General features: G+C 38.7%; 1 protein-coding gene across 1 annotated transcript in view; it reads right to left on the bottom strand.

The window, feature by feature from the left end:
• Positions 1-25,946, bottom strand: part of LOC111662190 (glypican-6-like) — an 85,561-nt gene that overhangs the window by 2,780 nt on the left and 56,835 nt on the right. Inside the window, exons 7-8 of the mRNA XM_023415970.2 lie at positions 2,498-2,634; positions 936-1,111 (exon numbers count right to left, since the gene is read on the bottom strand). Coding sequence (XP_023271738.1) covers positions 936-1,111; positions 2,498-2,634 — 313 coding nt within the window. The remainder of the gene's footprint in view (positions 1-935; positions 1,112-2,497; positions 2,635-25,946) is intronic.

Genomic DNA, 25,946 nt, shown 5'->3' with positions numbered 1-25,946 from the left:
AGTCAACAATTCAGCCATATTTCACAATCCTAAACTGCCACTTTAAGGCTGCAATATATTATTTCACATTCAAGTTAAAGCTGCAATAATGATTTAAAAAAAACAACAAAACAACTATTAATAGAGTCATAGAGTCATAACTATATGGGCTCAGAACTATGACACAAGATGAACCTACAGAGAATCATCACCTGAGTCTGCATTTAGCTCTGTGGGCCATTTTAGTGTATTTTAGCTCATTGTTTTGGTTTTACAGCCAGCAAGTTATCTAGTTTGGCTCAGCAAGTGACAGGTGGACAAAGTTAACAAGTAGGTGAAAAAAAGCCAGACGTTTCTCTCAAGAGGTAGTGGTGACCTAAAACAAAGCTAAAAGAAGAGTGACTACATCAAGACACCAAGTTAATGTTAATATTGCTACTATATCTGCTGGATTTATAGAAAACCAATTAATGGAGGTTTACCAAAAATAAATAAATAAATATATATATGGATAGATATATATAGATAGATAGAATTTAGATAGATAGATATATGTACATATAATACCACTCTGTCTTTATGTGACTGTACACTCTTTTGGCATGTAGTTAAATTGAGGAGAATATAATTAATGTCCCTCCTCCAAATCCTTCCATAAATGTCTTCATCAGTGTTTCACATATACCTTGATGAAGACTACGGTTATTGCCATTGTTTTTTTGTTTTTCACTGCAGACTGCCTTTGTTATTTATTTTCTTCTTCAGTGCATCTTGTGGCTTTATTGATACTGATTACAGCTGCAGGTAGCATTTCAAAGCTTCGCTGAGTGACAAGCTGGAGCATGAACTTGACCAGGTCGGGCAGGGATGGCGAGACTAAAAATACATTTCCTGCCTAAAGAAAAAAAAAAAAACACACGCATGTTGTCACGTATCTCTCCATGGCAATGGCTTACTTGAGTCTTGAAAGTAGATATCATTGCCGTTGTAGGCATTTTTCAGCTTGTTGGTCATCACCCTCAGAGCCATGATCTGCTGGCGGATGAAAGTGTCTGGGCGGGTGATGTCCACGCCCACCTCAGGGTTATTCACCTGGTTGGTCAGTCCATCCTTTTGGACTTCAGGGAAGTACCTTTTAGTTAAAAAATACAACAAATTATATAAATAAATTGGCGTTATTAGTTTTGACAAGGTGCTTGTTAAAAGGAAAAGAAAGCCATTGTTCATTTGTCAGTATTCACAACACTAGACAACCCCATTATCTGAGCTGTCTGATGTGCAATGAATTCTCATTATCAAAGTTCAAAGTCCAAATTAAAGTCTTTATTTTCCCTTAACACTTATGGACACCAACAAACAATATGGCATCATGGCCAGGGTAATATGTAAGAGTTCTTTTGGAATCAAGGTGGAAGTGCAGAAGTCAAACAAGGAGTCTGTACCATCCCCACACAACACTAAAATACTATCTGCTATTAAACAATTGAATGGCAGTGGGGACAGAGGAAACCCTCTATTCACATATCAGAATATATCAGAAAAAGAAAGACCACAGGGAGGTTAAGAGTGGACTTGAATACACAAACATTTTGCTGTGTTGAGATTTGGGTCTCATTCTCATGCAGCACTTTGAAAATTGCTCTTTGAGGACAAAGCAATGTTGGTAAAATGAACATTTGACCTAATCATGTTGGGTATAACAATCCTACATACAGCACATGTGAGCTATTTCTCCAGGGAAAACATGTCAGCTGCCTGCATTCTTGGCGATAAATAATCAGCGGGATATCACGTGAGGGCATTCTGCAAATCGTCAGACACAATAGCGTTTGTTTCCCCTAAGCCCAGGCCACCCTCCATTGTATATACCTCGGAAATCTTAAAAGGGGCAACATTTGATTTCCGTGGCTGATTTCTTTCTTTTTTAGTCACTGTCAGATACAACACCAATTCACAGAGTTAGAGTATTAGCTGTACAAGTTATTTAAGGAATGTAAAATATGACTGCTGAATGTCTTTTGATCACACATTTGACGTTATGCATGAAAGCAGCACACATCAGTTAAATGTAACCTCAGTGATGGCTGTAGGCAACTGGAATTCTTATGCAAACATTTGCCTTGAAAATGAAATCAGATTAATAGAGGAAACAGAAAGACTATGCTGGTAGCACATTTTAAAGAAGAATGAAAACACAATTCAATAAAATGAAACAGATAAAAATGGCAAATAGCATCAACGCATATTATACTATATCCATAGGAATGCATCCATGGGCCAAAATGATCAACTCTTGGGTATTTAAGAGACCACAGCCGTTCTGTTTAGTTGTAGAGTCGAATCGAAAAGTATGTCAAGCTCTGAGTTTAAAATGAGTTTTAGACAGGGAAAGCACAAAATCTGCTCCTTAATTCCAGGATTAAACAGATTAACATTAGGCGACTTGAAAAGACGTTGGAATTATAAATAACCTTTTGTACTGGACTGCATTAAAGCCCCGGGCCCTGGCGCCCCTTACCTGCCCTTGGTGTGTCCATTCCAGCACTCCTCATCGCTGGCATTTCCAGCGGTCACTCTGTCCTCCACGCACATCGCCTCAGGCAGGTTGGACCAAAATTTCTTGGACAGCTTCAGTTTCTCTTTTATGTCCACCACCTTAGCAGAGACAGGGGTCGTTACATGGGTGGAAAAACAATAAACAAAAAACAAAACCCTTCTATAAACAAGTCAAGTCTGTGTTACAGTGTAGCAGTCGCAGCCTTAAAGTTAACAGCTGATGCAGTACATAGTGTACCGCTGCTGAAAAGAAAAAAAATAAAATCTGATCAAATATGAACTGGATGTAGACTTGCAACCAATGTGGAGTTTGTTTTATAAGACATTATTTCTCCCAAGCAAGAAAATAAATAACAAAAGATAGCACACATTATGACCAATGCCTTTTTATAAGCTGATAAGTTGCTGTAGCCCCCAAAGCCTTACAACAATATCAGTCATTACCATAACATCCTTGTTAAAGCATCGGAAAGAGAATACAGTGTATGAAAAATGGTATGGTTTAAATTTAGCATTTTGTCGAATTAACTGTGTCTTAACTGAGCTTTAGTCTTCTTTAACACCTGTTTGTCATGATGCAGCTCATTTGTAAATTCATTATAAAACTGCCCCACCCACATTTTATCTTATCTTATCTTAAAGGGATTCCTGAGACATCTCAACCCCCGACTTCCGAAAAAATTATTTGGATTTAATTTCCCTTTCATGTCGACTATTGAAGGTTTGCATCATGAAAAGTGAGACCACGCAGGCTTGCAGCAATAATTTCAGCTTGAATGTCAGACTTAAATGATCCTTTGCATCCCGGCCATGTGACACAGTCAGATATCGTTTCCTGACTTGAGCCTGTTGAACTCCAATCTTTCATCAAACACACAGAATTTGACATATTTCACTGAAGCTGAGGGAAAGCCTGATAGCAGCAGGTTGGCCCATTATCTTTTTCCGTCTGACTTGCTGTTGGCTTACGTGAAATTGTAGTGAACCTGAGCAGAACATGAAAGGTGCTGTACTGACTGTGTGACGCTGCTGTAGGCCCCGACACTGCTTTTGATGTGTTAATCCTGTCACACTGATGCCAAAGCACTTCAGCAGCTCTGATACTGCCCAGAGGGTCAAGGCTGCACTCAATGCAAGAGATTGACTGGCAATGTTTGACTAAACCTCGCACATTAAGTTTAGTGAGAGATTCACAGTTTTTCTCAGGATCTGCCAGCAAAACCGAGTCTGTGCAAATAGGTGAATTACACTGCTGACAAACTCACATTTTCATAAAGTTAATATTGAATTAGCATCATGTATCTTAAAATAGATAAACAATTTGAACATTATTTTAGCACAAGTACCTAAGATGACTGATAATGTCTTTAATATTCCATATTCTACAGTTCTATTCCGCATTATATATCTGATATAAGTGTGAATGCATGTTGAGTGTTTTTTTTATATCAAAAACCAGAACAAACAAATAGTCTTGGCAGATGTCTAAAACTCCCTACTGAGACAGAACGCTAAAAGACATCCACTCGGAATAAAATAAAAGTATTCAATGAACCTAAAATACCTCAAATGTCTGATGCTTAAAGGACCAAAGTTTCAAAAGAAGAGGAAATGTTGAAAGGCCTTTTCACACAATAATAAATGTGCCTCTGGGAAAAAGTCCCACCTCATTGCGCATTTCCCATGAATAAATAATATGACTGCAACAAGCAACCCAGGCATGCAACCAGCCGCAATGCACACTAGATGGCACTATGTCTTTGAGAAATGGGGTGATGAAAGCAACTGGAAAAGAAATGAGGGTGGGAAATTCATTTCAAATGGATACCAACTATTTAATTTTGTTTTTTTCACCCCACACTTTCATGTTTATATGAATCTCTGTGTGGTCTCACAGGGAAATAGTGCTTGCCACTGGAACAGGTGTAAGTGGGGAGGACATCATCAGGGAAATCATGTGACAGTATCACTCCTGTGATGATGATGATGATGGTATGTGAGGAAGCAGAGATTAGAGAGTGTGTATGTGTGTGTGTGTGTCTGTGTGTGTGTTTGTGTGTGTGTGTGTGTGTGTGTGTGTGTGTGTTTGTGTGTTGAGAAGCTCCACATTATAAACAACTACCTATTACAGGGTTGATATTCTCATTAAAAATCAACATGAGGATCACAGACAAAACAGCCTCCCCTTCACCTCACATCAGGATATTACATTGTATTTGTTTTCACTGGCATAATAACAGATGACACATATCATTATGTGTGATACTGATTCCTCATGACAGTAAAGGTGGCATTATTATGTGATACCTATGGTTCAGTAATAAGTGCCAACAAGGCTATTGATAGAAGTGTTTACTCACTGGATGTGCAAACCAGGATATTATAATTTTTGTTTCACAGGACTTCAATAACTTCAACAGCTTCAACAAAACATAAACCACTGCCAACATGCTGGGAAAAGACAATACATTTTGTTTTCTTTCACACACTCACACTTGGCACATGACTGTCCTTATCATTGCCCAATAAAAAACATTTATCTCCAGATTTGTTGATTTTTAATTGTTCAGATGCACTAAATGATGCAGTGGTCCTTTATGGGATGATAAAACTATATTTCTTCAACCAAATAAACCATTTATAAACTCATTAGACTATCTGGAAAATATTTATCGTTAGAAGGCTGAAAAACAATTCACTTTAAGTCTCCTATTTTAACTAGCACACAAACATTTAATGGATAAAAAAACAAAAAAAAACCCCAAATGTACTTAAACTTGCAACATTATAGTGTATTATTTAACGTTCATAGTGTTATAGTTAAATACGGGGGACTTGGAGCTTTGCAGAAAAGGATTTAATTAGATGATTAGATAATTCTACCCTGAACCCAACTTGAAGTACCACACGTTAATGATTCTTTTATAAAGCCTGATCTCTTTTTTTCTTTCTTTTCATCTAATTATATAGTAATTGTGTTGTAATTATATTAATATTGCAACTGTATTATATTGTAATTGTATTATCAGTTTTTCTTGTGACATCAAAGTTAAATGTTGTGTCACACATTGATTTCCCCTGAAAGAAAGAACAGAAGAATGTAATGTTTTCTGCTTTGCCAAGGTCTCAGTGATGAAGGCTCATTGGACACAGCTGTACACGGCCTTGCTCTCATTCTGTTTTATGCATCACATCATCTATATTCTATGTTTCTTCAAGGCATGCTGTATATAATGTTCCTTACACTTTTGTGAAAATGGTGCGCCTGGAGATGCTTAAGAAAGAACTACAACAGAACATTCTCTTTCACATTACGGACTGTGAAGGTCTTCCGTCGTCCAGTTTGTAGGACATTTTCTATCTATTTATATTCATTATTAAACTGAAAACGCTTTTGATTTAGTCATGCTAGATTGTAAAGTTGCAAAAAGGTTTCAGTGGTTCAGCAGCTGTACAACTTATATATTTGTCTCACATTATACAATATACTGAACACAGATGCCAATCTTTATAAATGGCTTACACAATTTTGTTTCATAAAGGCTCAACAGTTGGCAGAAACAGCTGGGCACAAGCAGGAGTAAACGGTGTGTGCGTTGGGTACATTTGGTGCTCTAATGAGCATTTACAGCAGCAGGACGGTGTATTAGGAATTTACTTAAAACAAACTACATTGGCCAGATTTATTGTAATGAAGAGCCAGTCGCCCAATACAACAGTGTGGCTCAATAATGTATGTGTGTGTGTTCGTGTGTGTGTCCTGCTTTTTAAACAACAGACCTCTGTTGTACAAAAGAATAAGCTATGTCAGGCTTTGGCTACATAAACACTTCTTGTTAGTTGTGTCGATTCATTGTTGATTTTGGTCTTTTCATGGGATTTGATGACGGTAACAAAAATATCACCACACTTGTGTTTTAAAAGATGGTTGAATTCAGCTTAAACAAGCAGATAGATTATTCATGACTAAGCATCATCAATTTGAACCTTGAGGAGGAGAAGCTGCAGTAAGGTTTAGTTTTGCCTGCTCCCTCCTTTCCTTCTCAGCGGTACTTTTTTCTCTTACTATCTATCTCTATCTCCCTGCTTCCTGTCAGGAACCATATATTACTTCATTGTGTTTCTCTCTCTCTCTGCCTCCTCCCTATGACTCTCGTCTCATCTCCATTTTGGTCTTCCCCTCTGTTACCTCTGTCCTACGTCCTAAGTGAAAGTGAAGGTTTCTTGGACCACAGTCCTATTCTAAGGAGCTTTGTGAATAAAGCCTCTGGTCTTTCTCTTTTCACAGTGATAAACAGTGTGTCATCTCTGGAACTGCTCTTACACCATGTTTTCATTTTAAATATCTTGAGAGAGAAAATTTTAATGAATTGTAGGGCGTTTTTATAGCGGTTCCTGATGTTTATGCCACTTACTATATGCTGAATGTTTTATAATGTATTTAATTTGATATTTAATCAAATGTTCTTGCATTTCATGTCCCTTGCTTGTTTCCTCAGGAACAGGAAAACAGGAAGTTTACCAAACAGCACTAAACCACCATACAGGAGATTAATTCAGCAGTAAACACAACTTTAAGTAGCCTGTAATATATTACAGCTCACATAGCTTAGCTTTTGCCATGATGAAAATTAAATCTAACCAAACATACTGGGTATACAGTGCACTGTTTACTCACTGTTTAAGGTAACTGCCTGGCTTGAATGAACAAACACGAAGAAATGTTTACAGAGAATAAATATTTCCAAAAACAGTAGTGTGAGTCCATGAGATAATGTCGTTAGCACGCTTCAAATCTGCGTGTTTGCAGACACTCAAAGTATTTCCTACAATATTTATCATCTGTCTTGTTTCTGTGTGCATGCATATGAGGCAGGTCATGGGTTTTTCCTGCATGCACAGAGACAGGGTGGCAGCTGCGTGCCACCTTTCAGCTCAGCATACAAATGTGAGTGATCTGTACTTTGACCAGTGGTTTTCAGATGCCCTTGCCTATTCTCAGATCAAAAGCTGACGTGTCACTGGCTTTGAAGCTGTAGTCACAGTCCTGGCAACAGCACAATGTCAGGGGCCTGAGCTCTTATCTGGCTGTGGGATAATGCCCGGACGTGCTATCTGCCTTTCAATAAAATAAAAAAGAAAGGAGTATGCGGCTAGACTATCTCTTTAACTTTTACTCTCAAAAGCACATACAAATCATGCTCGCAGCGCTGCCAGTGCTGAGCTACAGTGTTCAGTGTCTCCCCTGGCTGTTCTGTCAGCTGCTAAATCTCCCTTTCTCTCCCTCGCACGAGCAATAAAAACAGCTTATTGGGCATTCTCTCCCCGACAGTTAAAACACCTCTATCTTGTTAACTTAACAATTATCATTTTTCAAGCACCTATCAGGGGATGTAATCGCTGCTTGACACGGAGCATATCCCTCTGGTGCGAGTCTGAGCTAAATTAGTGCATGTTCAATCTAATCATAGACTCGGCAGCAGGTCTTGCCACGAAACCACAAGGAGCAGACAACTCCTCGATCAACTTATTTTCCCTGGCAACTGCTCCTCCTGTCTGCGTTAAAATAGTTTTTCATTTGATACGAATGCAGTATTCTTCCTGCATCTCAATTACAGAGGTCAGCGAGTCACTTCTGCTCATACCGAGACCTTGGCCATGCCTTAAGTCTCTTCCTGACCAGTGACCACTTTGGGGACAGACCGAATAGTTTCTCACAAGCAGGAAGGCCACAGTAAGGATAATTCTGCCTCTTCATCACATTCTTGTTGGAGTTATATTGTTGACTGAGCCAATCCTAAAATGCTAATACACCCTCCTGTCTAAGTCTGGGGGCACCATGCGGTAACGTAGCCAACAGATCAACTGCCACAGTGTCGAGTATCAGGGGGCTGAGGCCCTGTGGGTGTATATCCCCGGACATGGCTATTTAATCTCTAACACGTCATAAAGCCCTCCTCATTGGTTCAGGTCTATCCATAAACAGAAGATTCTCTCAACCAAGACCTGCCATCTGGCTCTAAAGCACTTTTAGCATATTAAAAAAATCAGTAGTGTAGAAATAATATTGGCTAGCCGAAAGCATACCAAGTGAATGTCCTCTGATAATGTTTTGAGTGGCAGTTGCCTCCACTTTGCCTCCTTTGCCCTTGTCTGGAAACTGGGCAAAAGGTGACTGGCCATGTTGCATAGAGCAGGTAACTACCAGAGCGCATATAGACGTGGGCCGTCTTCATCCAATCAATATCCATCAACAGAGGGCAAAAGCAAATATGTTTCCCCTCTGTGACTTCACAATAAATGAGACTCGAAAGACATCGCTCAGCTGTTTGTCTTGCAGTACTCACACACATGGGAATGGCACGCAAACCACTTGCAAACTAAATGAGGTTTGATATGACAGTGCAGCGCTGGTTTCTGTCCTCCACCGCCGGGCTACATGCCATGTGTTCATGATAAACCCTTCTTTCAGCGGTATCCTGGACGTTGCACTTTTCCCTCAACTCTCAGCCGAAGCCACCCTCCATATTTCCCTTGATTACAACTGATTATGTCCTCGCAATAAATCTGCCACAACAAAATATTACAGCATAATTTTACACTGACATCTCGACAAAGCCTCAGCCGGGGCAGTGCGTATATCTTTCTTACATCTCGCGGTGACAGCACCGTCAGTGACAACATTGTGAGATTGTTATTATGCCCGTGTCTGGGAATAGATACTTGACATAAAGTGAAATTCCATTGCTATTCAAAACTGGCTATTATTTTGCATTTGTTTTGATTTTAAAGCCTGGGTTTCACGCAGTAGCAGAAATACTGTGAGATCCATCTTAATGGTGTAACTGACAGAAACTGAGGAAAAGACACTATTGAAGCAATAAACAAAAGTAATGCATATTTATCACTTATCAGTGTTGCACATACTTTAAGATTTAAAACTGCTTCCTTAAAGAAACAGCACAGTGTATGAATGTAATTGCACAGTACATTATATCCAATTTGCTGCCATACTGTCTGTGTTGTCAAATTTAGCTTTGATACCACACTTCAGTGAGAGAAAGTTGAATACTGAGTTAAATCGCTCAGTTCTGTCTGTGGCACCCTGGAGGCATAACTTTATTTTCAACTTATAGTCTTCATAACTGTTGTAGGAGAAATAATTCATCATGGTTTTAATTTAATGTGACAGCGAATCTCTATGTACCTTGAAAAAAAAAACACAAAAAAAGGAAAAACGATTTCCAAAAATAGCAGACTGTTAGAGGAGAACACAAGCCAACAACTTTGGTGTCTTTATGCTAACTTGATCAGGTTTGATCACTTCACAAAGTTACATATTGGGACATTTATGATGCTTCATTCCTCACAACTCAATACAGAGATGGTGTTGGAGCCGCACCTAGCCTCTAAGAAATAGGATTCTAGTCCATTTTTGACACACTATGATCAAGTCTTTTCTCTTACAAGTGACAAATTGCTGCATGTTGTTGTAGCTCATATTGTATTTACGTACAGTACTGTGGGTCATATTAAATGGCCCGTTTTACATAATATTGCCTCAAACCATTTACTCAGTCCCATGGTGACTACAAAGTTAGGCAATATGGTTTATCATGGTGAGCAAAATTTATCACACGATGACCCCATGGTGGGGAAAAATGACAGAATATTGATGAAACAGTGGTGAGTTTGCGCTTGTGATTCGCCCTAGGCTACGACAGGAGAAGTTTGAAAAAGGGAGATGATTAAAGGGAAGCTATGCTCTGTGGAGAACAGAGCAATCATCGGCAGGCCTGGTCTTTCCCTGCTGCCCTTGTTCCCCCGAGAGGCAAGCAGCCTAGAGTGTAATGGGGCCAATGTGCCTCATTAATGCATTGACAGATATGAAAAGTAGCAGAGCCTTTATGGCACCAGCATTAGTTGCTGCGAAAGAAGGGACGATGTATGGACTGACTCTAGTATTAGCACTTTGGCTGCTTGGTTGACTTCGCCTCTGAGAAATAAAAATAATAAAACAAAATTCACAAGTTGGGGTGATTATTGTCATGATTGTCATAATTGTATGCAAAAGACATAAAAAACTATTTCATCTCAGCTATTAACAATCTTTTTTTTATCCTAGCATGTAGAAATTCTCTCCTCACCTCCCCCTCACTGTTTGCCTTCATTTAATTAGCAATGTTTTAAGATTTCTTCACATTTATTTACAACTACAAAGACACCCAGAAGAGCTACAACAGCTACTGTATTCAGTTATCTGCAACTCCAGAAACCACATTTACACTTGTCATTTTAACTTTTCGTTCACATACGGCATATGCCTGCATTCATGCATTTCCTGTTGTATATGTAAATTAGAGTCAGCGAGAGAGAGTGGGTTCACCTGGGGCTTTTCGCCAGGCTTGTTTGAGATTGCAGGAAGAGGCTGAGTGAGATAACCTTTTAACATGTTCGGCCTGAGATCCGAACACAATGCAAGCCTGATCTATAACAAATGTAAAGCATTCTGCTTGCATTTATAACTTTATAAATGCTTATATAGATTATATTTACAGATCACATTTTAATACTGGGTGAAAATGGGTCATTAGATAATTAATTAGATAAGAAGCAGCTTAAATATTACAAAGATTCAACAGACTTGAGTTGATACAAAACTGGCTTGATTAAAACACTGTTCTGACACTGTCTGAGTGTCTTCAAACTTTAAGCTCCACAACTCTGAAAGTTATTAGAAAATATTACTTTGAACCAAAAAAGAAAGTAAAAATCACCCTGAGTCCTATAATAGAACAACTTTAATAATGCATTGCTGACACCTCTCATTCTCTGCAAAAACATTCATCAGGGTGTTAAAATAAATTAACACTTAAACAGCACATGTCAATGAATTTTGGTGCAAATAGAAAACAAGAGATTGGTGCAACTATAAAAACCTCACAGGAAGAAATTAGAGGGTTTTTAGAACCCCCTCTACCTAATATTAATTACTCACAATGATTTTATAAACCCTTTAGAATTTTCTACACCACCTAAGACATCATCAGATTTTCACACAAGTTTTAAAAGTAAGATAAAGAGCTGTTGATAGAAGAAAATGATCTAATATTATACATCTGTGAGTAGCAAATGTATGTGAACCTCTAAGATGCGCAGTTACTTTGGAGGTGATATTAGGTTTTCAATCAGTGGGATGACAGTGAGGTGTGAGTGGGCACCCTGTTTTATTCAAAGAACAGGGATCTATCAAAGTCTGATCTTCACAACACACGTTTGTCGAGGTGCATCATGGCACAAACAAAGCAGATTTCTGAGGACCTGAGAAAAAGACTCTTTGAAGCTCATCGACTGGAAAACGTTACAAAACCATTTTTAACCTCCTATGACCTGGCGTCCACATATGTGGACCTCACATTTTGGGTTCTCTAGACCACAATACTAACTTTTTCTCAACAAGGGCCTGGTGACCACATATGAGGATATTATACTGCCACTCAGTAATCGAAATTTAAAACTAATGTCCTTGTATGTGGACATCATTTTTCTCAGGTCCCAATCAGCCTAAATAGCAAAGAGAAATTAAAAATGCACGCCATGCAAGAGTTCGGGTCTTAGGAGGTTAAAGAGTTTGGACTCCACCAATCCACACTCAGACACACTGTTTACAAGTGGAGGAAATTAAAGACCATTGATACCATCCCCAGGAGTGGTTGACCAACAAAGATCACTCCAAGAACGAGGCGTGTAATAGTGCACAAGGTCACAGAGGGACACTGGGCAACTTCTAAGCAAGTAAAGGCCTCTCTCACACTGGCTGATGTTAATGTTCATGAGTCCACTATCAGGAGAACACTGAACAACAATGGTGAGAATGTCAGGGTCGCAAGGATAAAGCCACTGCTCTCCAAAAAGAACATTGCTGCCGGTCTGCAGTTTGCGCAAGACCACGAGGACAAGCCAGAAGGCCACTGGAAACATGTTCTGTGGACGGATGAGACCAAGATAGAACTTTTTGGTTTAAATGAGAAGCGTTATGTTTAGAAGAGGGAAAACACTGCATTCCAGCACAAGAGGTTTATCCAATCTGTGAAACATGTTGGTGCTATTATCATGGCTTGGGCTTGTTTTGCTGCTAGGGAATAACGGATCCTAAAGGAAAATGTCAGGACATCTGTCTGTGAACTGAATCTCAATTGAAGGCGGGTCATGCAGCAAGTCAAGCACCAGAGGCACACAAGCTGTTCTACCAAAGAATGGTTAAAGAAGAATACAGTTAATGTTTTGGGATGGCCAAGTCAAAGTCCTGTCCTTAATCTAATCAAAATGTTTTGGAAAGGACCTGGAACGAGCAGTTTGCGTGAGGAAACATACCGACATCCCAGAATTGAAGCTGTTCCTCCAAGCGGACATGTGTGCTGCACAAGGATATCATACCAGATAATTAAAAGCACATACTTTTTCCACTCACAGATTTGCAATATTGTGTCTTTTTCCTCAATAATTAAATGACCATGTATAATAATATTTATCTCACTTGTTTAAGCAGGTTTCTCTTTATCTTCTTTTAGGAGTTGTGTGAAAGACTGATGATGTTCTAGGTTGTGTTTATGCAGAAATATAGAACATTCGAAAAGGTTCACATAACTTTAAAACACCATTGTATCCGATCCATAACAGTGTCAATTAAAAAAAAAAAAGGTATTATAGATATTAGATATTATAAAACAAGAGCGCTGCATGCTTATATTCAATTAAAAGAAGAGCATGTATCCCAATAAAGAAGGATGCCTTCAAATAAGCAGCCTAAACAGCTTAATAAAATAGGCTGTAAAAATTCATCTTTGCTAATCTTTTTGCATCATTCATCATCATATTTTTCCATTCCGGCTTAAAACCACAGCATCTAACAAACAGTGGGATCATAGATGGCCATAGCTAATTGATTATAGTTGACACCTTGTAGTGTATTTGAATGGCATTCAAATTAAAAAAATCATAATAAAACACTGTTTTTGATTCCTAACAGGATTCTTGACAGATATGTTAATTGCAGCTACAGCCTTTTCATTCTTAATGCATGACCTGAGATGATATGACTTTATGAACTAGTAACTAAGCAAAACCAGGCAACCCACAGAAACCCAGGGCACATATTTATCAAACTGCAGAAAAGCAAAAGAGGCAAGTACACAGATGCTCAGAGCAGATTACCCGACCTTTGAATTGAGATTTTTTTTTTGCCACACATAATGTTCCCGTACAATATACTGTTCTTTAGCTGGTGTCAGGATGACCTGAGTAATACATACAGTATAAACCAGAATAGGGTTATTTTATCTTGCAGGCTGCAATTGCCGCTTTCTTGTACACTGGTTTCTGAAAAATCTGTTTTTTCAGATTTTTTTTTGCATTTGGAAATGACAAGAACAAAGCTGGCAGTAATTTGTCAATACATGCATCTTTTTCTCTGCATTTATCAATGTCTTTTTGTTATCACCTTATCATGTTTTCTCTGATGTAGGTACTTCTGTAGAATTTTATATTTTGGTTTTGTGTCCATTTTTGCCAGTTCTGTATAATTTCATCTCTATTAATTTAATTCCATCCATTACTGCTAGTATCAAAGAGTATTCACAAATAAAACTGACTTAACCATACAGGCTTTTGCAGAGTAACAGAAAACTGACTCAATGTAAGATTTTTTTTTTTTTTACAAAATAAAGAACAGTTGTTTGTTAAAACCTTGTGTATGACTGGCAATTCCTCTTTCAGTTCACATGTGATTGGTTGAGAGCTGCTCTCAAAGAATACTCTTTGAGGTAAGTAAGACTGACTTGGTTTATAATTGTGTCTTATGCTTCACTTTTGGTGTAGAACCAAGAGATTTCTTAAATGAACTTCTTTTGATAACTATGGCCCAGAACTCACTTTGTGGTAGACTCAACTTGTTCTTTTTGAAGTTTATTTTGAACCATCTTGGACTCAACTTTGGAAAAAGTTGAAATATGTCAAAAGTGAGTATCAGGAATGGTTTTAGAAGTGTTACCCTTTGTTTTACACACATGTGTATGCATTGAAATTGTTCTGGAAGTGTCTCAGAGAATAAATCAATCTAGTGAATTTTCAATACTGGGGAACTTTTATTACTTGTACTTCTCTTTCTTATATATTAAAGTGGGAATCCTGAAGATTTTTATTTAAATAAATGTCTGTTAAGTCACTATCGCTGAATGAGGTAACACAATGGTGATTGAGCCTCTGGCCCACTGATGAAAGTATTGCAATATTTATACTGTATATTTTCAGTATTATGAACTGGGTGTTTGTGGTGTATTAAGTTGCTGCTGATGCAAACCGAACATTTCCTGCTGATGGACTTTTGCATTAATATCATTTGACTGGCGAAACCCGAGTTGATTTTTTTAGGAAGTCACAGGAAATGCAAGTGTTTGTGAGTGAGCTAAGCATTTACCGCTATTGTTCATACAAAACATGAAATTTTTTGACAGCGGATCAGTGTGAAATATTGCAGGGAGTTATGAAACAAGAAGGAGCAGCCACAGTGAGCTATTAGATGGAGCTGCAGGCGACAGGCTGCACACCTCCAACTGGTAAGGTACTTCTTGAAATACTCAAGACTGAAATATTCAAGATAGCCACTTTAAGCCTGTGAGCTGTTTCCAACCCAGTTAGCAGTAAGGCCCAGTTTTCCTAATCTGCCTATCTGCTTGATGACATTAGCAGCGTTGCCTTGTGAATGACAACAGTGGAGGAAGATAAGTATTCTATGGTTGTTGCACTTTTTGACTTGATGTCTTTATCTCACTACAGGACCAAGGTCATGGAGCTTTGGTGTACTGTATAGCAGTAACCCCAATTCTCTGATAGCCTGATTGAGATGTGTCTCTATGGGATATGCCTCTGTGCATGAGACGCATTATTTAATTATGCCTTACCTCCCGACGCAAAGTGATGGATGTGTGATGAAGAGGGGCTCTGCCTCCCATTCATTTACATACACAGTTCCTTCCTCTCTTGAAAAAGATGAGACTTTTCATCCCCTCCAATCAGAGAACCACACTGACAGCCGAAAGTGTGTCTGCTCTTTGTTATTATGTGTATTACATTTATGAACAGATCCTGAAGTGCTCATCCTGGAATTTATCTGCTCTGGTTGATGTAATGATTGGTGGTTACTGAGGTTAATGGTCACCGTAAGTGTGTTTTAAGGTCCCATATTAAATAAAGTGAGATTTCCGTGTCTTTTTTGATTATAAAGCAGGTCTATGTTCCATATTAATACTGTGCAAGTATCAAAGCACTCAGTGCACAGAGACTGTATTCAGAAACTGAGCATTAAAATGAGCTGTCAAGACATCTGTAACTTTGTGATGTCACGACTATACAGTCACTGCCCTCAGCTATGCCGCCAGCCCAGCCCACCTGGACCGCCCATACAACCTTGCAGGATATGGCTTCTCTGAGTGTTTACCTAAAATCTTACCCGATATATTTTTATTCAATCCCTCAGAAAACAGTCGGCAAATCAGAAGAGAGGTTGAGAGCCTCTACTTAGTACTTAAAACCACAAATATATCTTCTTATGGATATCAAAACTTGAAATAAAACACCAGAAAAAGTGTAAAATATGGGACCTTTAATATAATAAAGATCTCAGGGGTCCATTCAAAAAAGTGTGCACAGCAGTGACTGTACAGCACCCCATGGTTACACACCCACAGAAACATGCCTTCTTTAGATTCAATAACGTTGAATGATCTTTTCAAGGAACGCGTGGGTCCACACTCACACACGTAGCACTGGAAGGGCCTTGACACTTGCTCAAGGAGACATCCACAGTGTCCCTGACTGACTTCAACAATTCTCCTCCAACCTAAACGACCACATAAAGGTTGCTTGTCCGTTGGATACGACCCATAGGAGCATTCCAGCAGCAGGTGTACCAGACTTTGGTTGCTATGGTTACTGTGATATGATCTCTGGGACAGTGCTACGGCAGATGTACCCAAGCTGTTCCCAACCTTCGGCGTCATGTTAACAATAACTAACATGTCGGGATGGTCATGGATAAAAGACACAGGGAGCTATCAGCAGTCTCCTCTCTGAAAGTCCTGTGTTTTATCAACTCATCCATTCACTCCAACCTGCTCCTTACACAGATTTTGTCTCTTTCTCACCTAACTTGCTCCTTTACTTCAGCCGCTAGAGGTCACCTGACAATAAAAAATAAAAATGGGTTGTAATAAGCCGCATGTACAGATGACCTATGTTGTTGTTCTTTGAAGAAGGACAGTCTCCTCAGTTAACGTAGTTAACAGAGGCATGTCACCTCTCTGAGTTCTGCCTCCCCCATCCACTGTCAGCTACACTGTCCATCTGGGAATCTAACCAATGACTGAGAGTTCAGAGTGTTTTATTTTGAAATAACGTGCAACGGAACTGTTTTTGAAAAAGAAGACCATGTGTCTCAGCATCTCTACTACTGCTACGACGAAATCGAGCACTTCTCCACATCTGAATTTTAAATGCAGACATGCACATGACACTGTGCATGCTTTCATCACTCTCTCTACATTCCCGTGCTCTGCTTTGCATACAGATCATTACAGAACATGAGCACACAGACGTGTCTGTGTGTCATAGTCAGACTAACTATGCCTTCAAGAATAAAATATATCCTTTTTTTACATTATAAGTGTTACGATTTACAACTTTATGCATGTCTGGTGTGATACGCTTTGAAAAAGATTATTTGATTTAAATAATAATTTATACATTAATTGTACTGATGTTGCATAAATTGTCATTAACAAACCAAACAGTACTCTAGATTTAGATCATTTATTAACAGCATAAATAATGGAGGATCTTCCTCTGACTGGGGACTTTAAGGTCTACTACTTTTTACTGCTGTCTCTTGTTATAATTAGCTTTCAGAGAATATAATCAGTCAATAACAGTGATGTTTACTTTTGCAAATTTTAGTTTAGTTTGTTATTAGATGAAACAGAGTAGAATTCTTTAGACTGCTGCTAAAGTAGAAATGGGAAAATGTATCGAAGTTTAATATGTCGCAATACAAAAATATCATGAAATGCTACTTTTTATTTTTGCCATTATGATAACAGCTCATCAGTCAATAGGCTTCCATAGACAACCTTACGTGTTTTCCCCTCCTTTTCAATACTTTGTACCTAAGTTGCCTTTATTGTGCAAAACAGTCTACTGAGACCTACGCCTCGTACAAATGACAGCAGTGGGAGATGACACGAGTAATAACACAGCTCCACCTGCATTTAAATCATGGGTGTGGCAGTATTTCGCCTTTCTAGTATGATGTGGAGAAAATAATGAAAGAGTTGCTGACAAGACAAAAACTATCTAACTAACTGTAAAATGTGCCAGAAGATAATAAACATCTAACACAACAGACGTGGGTGCTCATTCCCCCTGCTAACATGAAGGAAAAGTTTGATCAGTTTGAGTATACAGTAGTAAATGGCTGAGTTTAGATGAGTTGTTTCTCCTCTTAGATTTCTATTTCAATTACAGAGCATATTCATTCAACGTTCTATTTCATTTTTTTTATAAAATAGAAGATGTCATATTATTGAGAAATATTATTTGCACTTTGCTGCATGTTTTGTTTTTTTTCTTACATATTAAATCAAACATGTACTCAAGTATTCTGTAGTCATACATTGTTGTCACATTTCCCTGAAGAAATATTGGGAGCTTGCAGTTTCAGTTTGCAGTTAATGTTTAATAATTCAATTTAAAAAGATATTTACTGATGTTTTTCTTCCATAGTAGAGCTTCCACTGATTGAGTTTAACTGAAAGTGGACGTCACGTAAAAACTATTTCACTGTTAAACTGAGAATCGCAGAACATTCATTTCTACATTTTTGTGCCACATGCATAAAAATGCTCTAAATGCTAGAAATTCTGGGTTCCCACAGGTATTTTCTCAGGATATAAGCAAGAAATTCCACGATCTCAATTCCTGGTATTCCTGGTAACCCTATTCCATCCCAGCTCTACCCAAGCTCTATTTCCCAAACAGGCAACAAGCAGTAAACCGAACACCAAGTAAATACTGTATGTTCTAAAAAAAACAGAACATACAGTACTGCCAGCGCAGTGTGGGAACAAACAATGCAGATGCACATATGTGCAGTGTCTTTAGGTTTCTGTCCATTATGAAATGGATATCTACATGTATTTTCATACTTGTAAGCACACCAGAACATCATGCTTAAAATGGACCAGCTGGCCAACAGTAAACACAGTGGTAAACTAAAAAAATGTCGCCTTGACATCATGTCTACTTTGGTAAGCTTTCATGTTTTGCTCTTTTGTCTTCAAAACAAATGGCAAAGACCAAAAGCAGCATGACTGGTGTTTACTGCACAGGTGGTTTGAAAAGGGAAGTGATCACGATTTCAAAATCTAAAAAGAGGTCTGTGACCGTCCATAATACCCCTCATATAATTACACCATAGATGTTTTCAATTCATGTTTGTTTCCCACATTTCTCTGGTAATACATTAATATGGTGTTTGGGTTGCACATAAAACTAGTCAGACCAAATCTGTTTAAATCCATTAACAAGTGGTGCAGTTTACCAGTCAAATCCGTCTCTGACCCAGAGAATTGTTAAATTTACCGTCAAACAATGCCCCGAAGTATCACGCCACATGTGCACTTCTCGAATATTTATTTTTGTGTGGTCTTAGGAAAAGTAGGAGTTATGTTAGAATCTGTGGAATCACCATAATTGCATGCTCTGGGCCAGAGTCAGTACATATAACAACTCAGAGAATGGAGCTGTGGATAGGCCCACTTTACTTCCATTAAGCTGTATCCAAAACAAGAATGTTTTAGTGGCTTGACATGTTCATGGACTGCAGAAATATAATGCCAGGGTCAAGATTTTGGGAAAGGAGTGGTTGTGCCTTTTTCCTGACAACTGACTTCACAAACCACACACTGATGTTTCACTCAGTGTTTCCTACTGAACATGGCAAAAAATGAGAGGAAAAAAGATTGTGTGCACATATTCAGTTTTACTTAATATTATACAATTACAAGCAGGGTTTGAATTACAGCGGGGAGTGTGGGGGGTATGTTGGGGGTGGGGGGTGATCGGTGACACCCCTGGGTAAGACTTGGACTTGAATAGTTCCGGGATGGGGGGGTGTGTGGGGGGTGGGGGTGTCTGTGGACCAGGGTCTCTGGTCTTGTGCGTTATGCAGACACAGTGGGTATGTAAGTAGCAGTAGCTAAGTATTTAGCTTGATTTATATACTTTACTTTCATCTATGGATGAATGCTAATGTTAGCTAATTTCTAACTTTTATCTTAAGTTAAAATTTAGCTAACTAACTATGTTAGATATCTGATAGCACACCCTTTCATTTCAAATTCTGGCTCAGCATTTTATTACCAACATAAAATGTCAAATATCATCTAATTTTGGCAAACACTGGTGCTCTTGATATTAGCTTTTATAATAGACACCCCCCTTGTTTTCACTCAAGAATTCACAAGTTTTACCTGGTTGGGTAATTGCACTATATTAAAATCCATTCGAGCTGAAGGATAAGTAATTGTTTTGGCAGTGGTGGAAAGTAATTGAGCACAAGTAAGTGCAGTTTTGAGATACCATTTTATGCTACTTTATACTTTCACTCCTACATTGCAGAGGGAAGTATTGTACTTTCTACTCCACTACATTCATTTGACATCTATTGTTAAACCAACAAAATACTGTGAGGACTGTAACACTTCGGCTCACTGAAGCAACCGCCTGCAATATATTGGGTTCCCTTTTGCCTCAGAGAAAAAGATTGTCATTGTATAACTTGCACTCTGATTACAAGTTGTCCAGGTACTAACTGTTTCAAAGAATAATTCAACCTGACATGGAAGTGAGAAGAGAATGCAAGTGATATCACAGTTTCCTCCACACACCAAACATTGAAAAAATAGCCTGGTCACATGCTTGATCCCACGTCACAGAAAGCCATATACAGGCTAAAAACAAGGGATAACCCTTGGCAGATCTCTGGTCTGTTACAAAGCTACAAACATAGACAGCCACACCTAACAGCAGTTTATTGACCGGCATGCCTTTGTGGTAGGAAACTGGAGTACAGACAGAAAAACAAAATCACAAACATGGCGAAAACCAAGATTCGAGTTTAAAACTTTCTTGCTGCGAGGCAGCGGTTCTACGCATTGATCCACCGTGCTGCCATGTTTTCTTATTGAGAGGGGAAGCCAGTGACTGCCTCTTTCTGACATGTCTTCCAGCTACTGAAATGCTCATGTGTAAGGTAAAGAGTGCAACAGACCTGAGGATACGACGCACCACAAGTTGTTGATCTAATATGACTGTGAAAGTGATTGCTCTTGGTTATTCTCTATAAAATACACCTCAACTCAAAAATGTGTTTTTGTTACTTCACTTGACCTTCAGACCTGCAGAGTGATGTATATGTTCACATTCATCTGCTGTTGAGGAAAGTTTCTCTTTGTTCACCTTAAAGTAAAACGAGTTGAGATCTGATGTCTGTGGCGACTTTCCTGCACTTGAGCAATTGTAGCGATGGAAATGGAGTAGGCTACAGCAACTAGAACTAGGGTGGAAAAACCTAGGAAGCATCAAAAAAATCTTTGTTCAGAGGAAGGATTACCATCTGAAAACGAAAGTAATCGACAGCGAGGACAAACACGGGTTACCACCGATGATTCTATCCTTGTTGGATAGCATTGAAAGAAGAGAAGGGACTGGGGGTAAACATGGATGTCACCTCATTACATTTCTCTGTAGTCATCAGTGCTTGTGTAATACTCTCAACGCCAGAGGGGGAGAGACTAAAATTCCGCACTGCAAGTTTAAAGCTGAGTTTAAGACGTGCATGTGCGAGCAGGATTTGGTGACGTCACAACTAGCTTGGACGCCAATCACGGTCCAATAAAAACCCATATAAGACACAATCTATCATTCCGAGCTCAAGGAGTGTCTTAAAACATTTCTCTGATTCATTTCATTTGAATAAATAAATATCAGAGGGCTGAAGAAGTAAAGAGCTTTGCAGTGTTTCACAAGAAAACAAACTGCAAAAGGTTAGACAAGGTTAGAAAAATAAACACACAATTTTCCGTTTTATCTTGTTAATCCACATGCAATCCCTCATATTTATCTTGTGACCCAAGGTTAGAAACCACCGTGAGTGTTTTCAAAAAGTGTCCGGCAGTTTGCCTGATGAGCATTTTCCACAATATTTTATGAAGTGTTTTTTTTTCAGTTTCAAGCAGGAGTCGGGAATTGCTGATGCAAGTTTAGACTAACCTTGGGGTGCATGTGTAAATGCATGCTGGATAGCCACTGTTGATTGTTGACTTTGGATTTAGGAAATGTTTACTTTATCCAACAGTACAAAAAATGAGGGGGTGAGACAGGCAGAGAGACAGTGAGAGGGGAGAGTCAGGAGTAAATTATGTCTGCGCAGATGAAAGGGGAGCTGTAATTTGTTTACAATTATAGCTTTTCCATTTGATGTGTGTTATTCAATCTTCAATCATGTTTGTTGCATAGAAAAACAAAAATGTCAGTGCTGATTTTGAATATTAAAAATCAGGTGAAAACCGGATTGGACAAAATGCTAACAGGAACTATTGAGCTTAATCAATAATCGAAACCTCAATTGTATTTTCTCCTTTTTTGTCTTTTCTATTGCTGGGAGCATTTTTTTTTTTTTTTTTTTTGGAAAGTACTTGTTGCAAGAAGACGAACTGAGTCTTCTTGTAATTTGAAAGTGATGAAATTCATTCAAAAATCAAATTTAGATTAACTGACCTTGCTGGGATTTTTTTTGTGAAGAGAGCTCTCTGAATTAATCAAGGATGTTCGAGCTGGCCAATGCTGCCTCCAGCTTCATTTATTAAAAATAATAGGAGTGTGTACATGAATAACCTTCAAGTTGCTAATGATGCCTTAATAAGTTCAATAAAAAATATCTGATACATCTGATTGAGTTTCAAGAAGTGTCCCATACTATTTACGGACACAAAGTCATGGATCAGAGGGTTAGGTTTTGACAAATATTGCTCCCTACAGGCTCTTTCTACAGTCTAGTCTTGTTTGTGTCTTGCCCTCATTGTTTATAGTGCCATACAGATAAAATATGAACCATGTATTACGCAAGGGCGACAAAGAGGACCAATAAAACTCCTCTAAATTGAACTTCACAAAACTTGTTACAAATGTCAAATTAAAAGCACCACCTCTTATCTTTAATGTGCCTCTGAGCCTGACAGTCTGTTGTGCCTTTATCCCCTCTTTGGACTTTAAAATCTCCATTTCTCTCGGAGCTTTGAGGGTGTGTGCTCTGACAGAATGTCAGGCAATTAAACAGTCATGGCTCATTGAGCTGGAGGTGGGCCCGCTCCTCCAGGCTCCTCTATAGGCAACAGAAGAAATGAATGCAGGCACTCCCTGCCATCCCTTGCACATTCTTTGACTTACCAGCCCAGCGGTAAATCCAGACAAGAAGTTCTTATCAAAGGACACTTTTAACTGTTGTCAACTTTCACAAGGCTGAACAGTGTCACTGTCACGGGTAATTATCCTGTGCCAGAATGTAAACGAGGATAGTGTGTGGGACAACAAAGATGCGCTCTCACAGGGAACCCAGTCATGTCCCTGCTGGAGGATAAACACGTAAATGCTGTCACATTAATGATGGCACAAGGCAGCTGCTAGACGAGACTGCTACCTTTACAAATATTCCTAATGTACAGCACAGAGGAAAAATAAATAGCAGGGACAGTTTCAGTTAAGACATGCACACTGCCAGAAAGCATCAGGTAAAACCACAGGCACTGTGTTACTGTTTTTGTTTTTATTCCTCAAGCGTACCTGAGAAATAAAACCACCAAAGAACCATTTTATCAACCTACTCAGGCACTGCAGCATTGCCATATTGAAGATAGAGAATAACCAGGTTAATAACTATAGCTAATTAGTTGCTTTTCATAAAACAGTTACCACCATTGGGTTGGTTTCCTCCCAATGACCACCTACTGCTACAACTCAACTGTTTACATGTAACAAATATTAGCAATGTATCGTAACACAACCTCAGACAAATCAAAAGAAATATAGCGTATAGTGAAGACCACAACCTGCATGCTTCATTTGGCTTAAGTGACCGAGAATTATGAGCAAACCATTTTGGCACAGTCCGACTTGTTCAAGGAGCAGCGATGATGCAGAGCGTCTAATATGCAATAAACCATAATTGATTCCATTTAGTTTGACGAACTGTACTACACCAGTAACAAATCGCAATGCTGTTTCTTCTGCATGTTTTGCATGGTGCAAATTTACTTCAATGAGATCTCATGTGATCTGACTACCTCAGCAGTCAGTAATGACACACCAATATTCAGCATAAAATTCCTATTTTCTTCTGATAGAGGCTGCGATGTCAACAGCAACACCTCAATAGAAATTCATGTAAATTTTAAAAACTTACAAATGTACAAATGTAAGGTTATGACTAGAGCATTGATGCATTTTCAGGGCAGTTTTCTGTGTGTCCTTGCCACGCCTTTGCTTGCTTGCTTCACACTGTTAGATGTTTGACAGCTGGAGGTAAGCTGCAGGACACAGCAGATGCATTAGATATCTAAAACATATGACCTCAACCAAAATAATTCAGTCTTCCCCGGGCAACTTTAGCCGTCTTACTGTGCTACTGTGGCTGTTTCATTTACTGTATAATGGAAAAGCACTCAGCGTATAGTCAGTTTTCATTAATGAGATTACAGTTTAACGCTGCTTTTATAGTACTGATCTAACGCACTCATCAATTTCTGAACCATTTTAATAGAAAAAGTATAATGCAGGATAATTGTTTGAATATACCTTTAGGGGTCTCATATTTTACACTTTTCCGCTGTTTTATTTGAAGTTTTGATATCCATATGAAGATATATTTGTGGTTTTAAGTACCAAAAACCATCTCAGTGTAATTCAACAACCCTGGTGAGCCAATCAGAAGAGGGGCTCTTAGAGAGGCTCTTAGCCTTAGAAACCAAATCCTGCAAGGTTGGACGGTGGGTCCGGGTGGGTTGGACTTAAGGCACGGCTGAGGGTAGTGACAGAAGTCCTGACAGCCCATTTTAGGGCACAGTGTCTAAATATGGACTGTGTGCCTTTCTCTGTGGACTGAGCGCTTTGATACTTTCACAGCACTTATATAGAACCTAGACCGGCTTTATAATAAAAAAAAAACTCATGGAAATCTCGCTTTATACAATATGTGACCTTTAAATTGTATCTGGCCACAGAGGGACAAGTGTATTGTAAATTGTACCCTGTGATGTTATTAAAAGATAATATGTTTATGTCAAGCGGAATCTGGGACTGTAAAGTCCTTCTTAGATGAGGAAAAAGCAAGAAAGCCTGTTTTCTCATGTAATCTTACAATCTTATCTTTGTAGTTTGTATGATAAACATCCCCAGGCATCATGACCTCTTAACAATTGTATTTCTGTCTTCATTGGTAGCACAACAATATAAAAGAGACAGGAGATAGAGGAAGCGGAGGTTATGAGGAGGTGAAAGTTCACAACTGGGAACACGGCAGTTACGTGGTTAACCACATAACCCCCAGGACTTCGTTATTTCATCACGTAGTAACTACTCAGTAAGGTTAATCTTCTCATGCTTACAGATGCAGCACTGCTTTAGTGTGGCAATATCTACAGTATTTAACACTCATGTTCACAGCTCATTATCAGAAACCTGATCTAATGGTGCTACAAACTTGTCACCAAGAAAAAAACATAGCTGTTGTTTGCTGTTTTTATATTTATGTCCATTAGCACGTTATTATAGCTTATATAAATAGGCAATCAAAGTGGTTGTTTTTCCACAGTGGCTTGATTAAACAGATATTTCCTCCTGGAGATGGTGGAGAGCTAAAAGTTGCCTGAAATACAACTCCAAATGAATGCAAATGTTGCTCTGTTGCCACGAGATGTGTGCAATGGCAACTGTTTGCTTCCATGTTACACTACTTACAATGCTGGTGTTGAGTTTACAGCTTTTTTTGGTTTCCTCAAGCAGCCAATAAAAACAGTCAATGCAGGTTTAATTATTTGATAACATTTTGGACCTGGTTTCTCATTTGAAATGTCATATTCCAAAAAGAATTCAAACACTTACTGGAATTCCTAAATCTATGGAAAGAGTTTTTCAGTCTCAGGTGAAACCTGATTGCAGTTGAAGTGATGGATGTTAGCCTGAACGAGCCGAGAAACAAACCAAGCATGTTCTTTTTGTTTCTAAACACCTTTTACAATGTGTTT

Source organism: Seriola lalandi, unplaced genomic scaffold, assembly GCF_002814215.2.
Source record: "Seriola lalandi dorsalis isolate HSWRI2012SDOR001 ecotype SW California unplaced genomic scaffold, Sedor1 jcf7180002054559, whole genome shotgun sequence".
Classification (NCBI taxonomy): Eukaryota; Metazoa; Chordata; class Actinopteri; order Carangiformes; family Carangidae; genus Seriola; species Seriola lalandi.
The sequence above is the reverse complement of the archived record's forward strand: the minus strand, read 5'-3'. Positions and strand labels throughout refer to the sequence as shown.